This window comes from Bombyx mandarina, chromosome 11, assembly GCF_030267445.1.
Source record: "Bombyx mandarina strain Sakado chromosome 11, ASM3026744v2".
Taxonomy (NCBI): Eukaryota; Metazoa; Arthropoda; class Insecta; order Lepidoptera; family Bombycidae; genus Bombyx; species Bombyx mandarina.
Genome location: NC_143218.1, coordinates 13,743,567 through 13,750,149, shown reverse-complemented (window position 1 = coordinate 13,750,149; position 6,583 = coordinate 13,743,567). Strand labels below are relative to the sequence as shown.

Sequence of the window (6,583 nt, the reverse complement as noted above, 5' to 3'; positions counted from 1 at the left end):
GAGAAACTCAGTGAGCTACGTCTATGGGTTAATTTACATATATCGTATACTACTACTATTAGATTTTCTGAAAATATCTTCTATATTTTATCATTAACTAATGTAACACTGGTTACTGTAGCCCGTGGACATTACAACAGCAATACAACTGCTTACGTTAAGACATTACTTCCATCTATCCGTTACCTTCAATAATTGCAGTTGCTTGCCTTATTTCGACCTCAATTTTAAGAGGTATGACGTCACAAGACTCCAAGCATAATTCGTATTTTTATTAAGCTTAGTTCTTATACCTCTTCATTATAATTAAGCAGCTGTACCTACCACCGTTTCGTAAGCTGAACAAGGAACCTATTTTAAATTACTACACAAACACGTGTGGACACATACCGTGTTAGACGAAGGTAATTAATTTCTATGAGTTTCCTACACAAAAGAGCACGTGTTTATACAATGAGACGAATTTATTTGATGTTAAATTCAAACGAATAACGAATGTATTTTTTGTTCGTCGAAATGGTATGTCACAACATAATTATCTGTTCAGTGGAGAGCTTCTTAAATTTACATTTTATGACACATCTGTAGTCGTGGTCGAGATTATATACTGTCACTTATTAATCAGAGTGAAAGGAAGCTAAAAACAAAGTCACGTGAAAGTGATGATGATTTTGTATTATTTTTTTGCATTAGGCAGAGTTGAGTTACCATCGCAGCGGCCCCCACTGGAATATAATTCATCTTTACTACCTAAAACCACTGCTTTCATCGACAGACGTACAAACGGCCGTGTGGTGTAGTGGTAAGTGACATTGTTACTACACAATGCGGTCGCGGGTTCGAATCCCGAAGATATTATGTATGATGCAATAATTCAAGAGGAAAAAAGGAATAAAAAAAACATGTTTTTCTCTTTACTTTTATTCTGCCGCATCCAAATCTACAAGAGTTTCGTCTAAAAACGCCGCAGGTGCGTGAAATTCTTCTTGATATATAGCCCAAGATAAAAAGTATACCACACTGGCGATGTGCGCGCAACTCCCTACAGTGCGGCGGCCGTGTATACAGGAACAGTAATACCCTTCGAGGCTTTGTCTTCCTTGCAATGCCGGATTTATTAGTATATATGTATAATAGCGTTTTGCTCTTATGTGACGAGACTGTATTCTGCCTCGTATTAATATTTTATTTTCTACCAACTCTCTGCGATGGTATAATTCCATTATATACACTCCGTTTGGCCGCATGTGTTCATGGCAATAAGATTTGGCCAATTTCAAATGGTATATTCCCAAGGTAAATAAAAATAGCTCGTCGTAAGTTAATTGTGGAAAATCTCTTAATTCGGGATTGTTTGCCTCTATCGGCGTGAATGCAACTCTTTGCCTGTTTAAGTTGTTTCGAATCACGTAATCAGCCAATTCATTTTCTCTATTTATATTCTCATTTATTATATTTATAAACTCTGCGGCATGAGCGTTATCTCTATATGGCTGATAAGTGGCATTGATAAGTGCTGCAGTTATTTTAAAATCAGTCATCATATTTGTAAGCGCTACATTAAAATAAACATGGCGGAATATTTTGAAGTCTTTTTTAAAGCGACCATTAATAGTCTCTACCACCCAACGACACATAGTGATTAGACGTGATTTATTTGCATCTACTGTGCTCAACTGCTCTCCTCTCGTCCTTGTTGGCGGCATATGTGCATCATATCCATGCTCTTCGATGGCAGGGATAGAGTCTCTAAAGCCGCGGTCCAATATGAAAATATCGTTATACCACGGAGTGATATTTTAACTTACTGAGCGGTCATATTTAGTAATTAGGACAAATAGTCAACTTAAAATATGAATTTCATTTTACTTTTATTTCCATTTTCCCATTGTTATGAATTAAAATAACCACATAATATTAAATATGATTGGAAGCACTATGATTTAAAAGTGTTTTGGTTTATGTTCGCGACTTTAAAAAAAGCGGGTAAAAAACGCCCAATGATCTTTGGCTCAGTCCTTCATAGCTATGAAGGAGTGACTGAGCCATACTTTTGTGAAAAAGGTAACAAAACATCGGCACAAGTGTATCAAGATACCATTCTTGAGAAGGTAGTGAAGCCCCTTAACAACACCATGTTCAATAATCAAGAATGGTCCTTCCAGCAAGACCCGGCGCCAGGTCATAAAGCTCGGTCTACGCAGTCTTGGTTGGAAACGAACGTTTCGGACTTCATCAGAGCTGAAGACTGGCCGTCGTCTAGTCCCGATCTTAATCCGCTGGATTATGATTTATGGTCAGTTTTAGAGAGTACGGCGTGCTCTAAGCGCCATGATAATTTGGAGTCCCTAAAACAATCCGTACGATTAGCAGTGAACATTTTTCCCATGGAAAGTGTGCGTGCTTCTATTGATAACTGGCCTCAACGTTTAAAGGACTGTATTGCAGCCAATGGAGACCACTTTGAATAAGCTTTTTATACTTTAAATTGTTTTATATTTATGTATTAAACTAACACACTGTAAAAGTAATAAATGTTATTTGCAATAGATTTTTTTTAAACTTTTAATTGTAACAGTATTTATGGCCAGACTAAGTATACAAATATATTCTTTCTTCGAACGAGGCTTGCGCAAAGTACTCAGTGGTAGGCAGCGGCTTGGCTGTACCCCTGGTATTGCTGACGTCCATTTGCGACGGTAACCACCGAGCATCAGGTGGGCTGTATCCTCGCTTGCCTATAAAGGCTATAAAAAAGAATTTAAAGGCTACAGTTTAAATAGTTATCTTCCTTTAAATAGTTATCAGCAATGCTAAGATTCCGTTTACATCGGGGATATTTTACGCAATTGTTTTTCTATAAAAACAGGGTTTTTCGTATGATGCAGAACGGCGTTAGTTCCTCTATTTCATTTTAAATAGTTCACCTTTACCACCACCACTTCACCAACAGGGGTTGCCAAGAATACTAGTTCCCATCAAGAGCTAGAGCAAGAGCAATAAGATTACCGGCAGCTAATTTGAGGTATTTTAACAAGGCTCGGTAATAGTTACCAACTTGGTAATAGAATCAGGTCGTTTTTAGATTACAATATAATTACTCGGTAAAACCAAGTTTATGTTTTGTTTTAAATACATATCAATTGTATTGAAATAACAGCTGCACTTCTTCAAGACGAAATGTCTTAGTTTATGTTAACTCTGAAAGGTCACATTAAGCTAACACAGATTTTGTAACTTCTCAGTGTTCAGTAAAAACTCAAATACAACGTTTAAAATTGTTCTAGACCCTACTCGGAACAATAAAATCAATTGAAATCAAAATGAAAAACGGATAATTATCGTTTATAAGAAAAACACTAAACAATTAGTCCGAACCGGCAATTACATGTAATCCTGTCATCAACTAAAATACATGCATGTGTTTAATTAAGCGATGAAACGCAAACTGTGAAATTACATGAAACATCAGACAATAAGTGCTAATAACGTATTACAGCAAAACATGGATACTATCTATTTAAGTTTCATTATAACTTAACAGACATTTAACGCCAATTATATTGTACTTACGTATAATTGCAGCTAGCTGGGATATGCTCAAGGGATTTCGAACTTTAAAACAATAAACATAAGATATATACAATAGAATTTCGTTATAAGTAGATGTATAAAGTTTATGGATAGTTCTAGAGAAAAGGGGAAGAATTATTTCTTGATAAATTACAATAGAATTTTAATGTATCCTACGAGTGTGTAATGCATTTATAATTTGTTTGTTTTATCGTTTTTATTTGAATTTTATTGTATTTAATTGAGGTCGTTCGTATTCCAAAGTTGTTTAGGGTTGAATTCCGGATTTACTCATAAGTGTTTTATTCGGAAATTCATTGACGTGTTTAAAAGATTTTATCAGAATGCTCATTTTACGGGTGGTATCATTCACATAACATTATTAGCATTTCAAATTACTTTTATTTCACATGAAATAAATTGTTTAAGAAGTACATAAATCTTTTAAATTTTACTAATAATATGTTTTACTATCAAAACTTCAAAATGGCCGAATTTATAATACATTAAATATCTTTAATACAACGGGAACAGTTAAAATGTGACATATTCAATTGAAAAAATGAAACCATGGAAATGTCTTTTAGATTCAGTCACATAATATCTTTATATAATAATATATATTTCTTCTGTGCGTGTGTTTGTCACTGAACTCCTCCTAATCGGCTGGACCGATTTTAATGAAATTTTCTGTGTACCTTCAGGTAAATTTGAGGATGGTTTAGATTTACAAATCAGCCTGGCAGATGGCGCTGCAGTCGGTATCTAGGTTATTAATCTTTCCTAGAAATAATTTATATGGCAAAACCACGCTTGCCGGACCATCTAGTATTATATAAAATATACATTTTATATTTTAAATTAAAGCAAAAGAGTTTCGTCAAACAATAATAAATTTGTTTTAACAAACAATTTGTAAAGTCTTTGAATTAACTACGTACATTTCACACATGAAAGCCAGAAAATATACCGCTTATTAATACTTATATGTACTGACTTGTCCAACCTTCCGAAGGTTTAATTGAGGCTTTACATCCACTACAAAACGGCTAATTGTAGCTTAAAGTGTATATTGTAAGACTGTTTCTACACAGATATAGAGATTTCGGATATGATTATCAAGAATGGTAAATGTATGCCGTAATTAAGTATGATCTAGAATTTGATTGGGATGTAATAAAAGTCCTAAACGGTAGGTAGCCTGGTGTTGCCAATGTCGATTGTCGGCCGTATAAAAACCATTTAGGTTGCACGTTAAATTTTAAATGTTTATGAAAAATATGTGCTCTATTTTGGTGTACAAGCGTACAACTGTACTCCTTAGCACCAGTAATTACGCCAATTTATAAATATTGGGGAGTTTGGTTTAGCCTCTCAACGCTATCAGCATAGGTAGGAAATAAAGAAGTTTCACTTCAAAAATGCTCGAGATCATAAATAAATAAATAAATTGTACTACACGATATTTTATTGTGGAAGTAATTCGTTAGACGGTTACGTATTTCGTTACATATTTCCTTGGAAAAAATGGTACCCACCTGCGGGATCTCACCTCTGGCATGTTTCCGTCGCTTGACAAAAGTGCACCAAACGCCTTAATTATTATTGCACTAAATTAGAGAATTAACTCACAGAGTACATAAAAAAAAACCGTACCTTCTGAATATTTAAATGAAAGCTTTATGTAAACAATACTTTACAAGCATCCATATTTCAGAGAAAATAAAACTTATATTTAAAAAAAGGTTGAAATGGTTGTTCTAGACTCGCATTATCTGCGTTTATATGTGATCATCCATACACCTGATCCCTTCGGGTTTTGTGCCCTGAGGTGAATTGTACGGGCGACCACAACGAGGTATTATTGTAGTGAAAATAGCCAATTTAAATTACAATTAATTATTAAATAAACCGAAATTATTACAAGAAACTTTTTACAATATAACATTCAATTATTTTCAACAACCACTTAATATACCTTCAGGCTGTTTTGCGGTTCATTTTTTATGTTGATCCTACTCTTTGTTGTAATAATAATATAATAACAAAGGCATTGGTTATTAGTTGTTTAATGGTAGTGTGAGTTTTTAATAATTAAATAAACAAATATATTAAAATGTATAATTTAAATTTATTGCATTCACATAGCTCATTGGAGCGACAGTGTCTCGGGGAAATATTAACTCGAAGTATCAATTGTTAAGTGTGATGGCTGTCTCATTCATAAAATCAAACGCATCCTTGTTTGGCGGTAGAAATAACACGACAATAGTACCAACCCGTGCAGGCTATCAATACTAGTACAGCCTAAATTTTGTAAAGTTGGTTAGTTATTTTGTGTTTATTAAACTATATTATTCTTTGCAGATTGAGGTCTTTTTCATACCCACCAGTGATATTTGCGGGAACACTTTGAGATCAAAGACTTGATCGCATTAAAATTGCTGCTAAAATGACTTCCAACTGAAACTTATGACTACGTCGTAGTAAAACATATATGTAGTAAAAACGGCGATTCGCATCTATGAAAATACTACGGAGGCAAAGTCAAAAGAAAATTTTAAATAGTTTCTGTCTTTAATATACAATCAATCCTATCCACGGTGCTTCCTGAGCGCTATGACATGTCCTTCTTTAAAAGAGGCTTCTGAAGAGTATAAAGCGGTAGCCAGCGGCTTGGCTCTGCCCCTGGCATTGCTGAAGTCCATGGGCGACGGTAACCACTTACCATCAGGTGGGCCGTATGCTCGTCTGCCTACAAGGACAATAAAAAAAAAACTTCTTGATACTAGATATCTTCTGATGCAGTGACTTCTTAACATTTATTACTTTAGTGAACTGTAAAATAAATTACTTAGCTATAAAGAAATAAATGGCGAAAACATATTTACCATTGTTGTGGTCTGACTCTGTTATTTGAATACAATTAAAGTTGTAGCAAAGTGTCGCGGTCGTCTGAAAGTATAGTGCTTGCTTTGAAAAGTGTTTCATTTCCGTTCAGAAAATAATA

General features: G+C 34.4%; 1 protein-coding gene across 1 annotated transcript; it reads right to left on the bottom strand.

The window, feature by feature from the left end:
- Positions 1 to 905: 905 nt before the first annotated feature.
- Positions 906 to 1,793, bottom strand: LOC149502051 (uncharacterized; the record flags this gene model as incomplete). Its single annotated transcript, XM_089731564.1, has 1 exon — positions 906 to 1,793. A coding segment is annotated over one exon (873 nt), but the record flags the coding sequence as incomplete, so codon positions are not given.
- Positions 1,794 to 6,583: the final 4,790 nt, after the last annotated feature.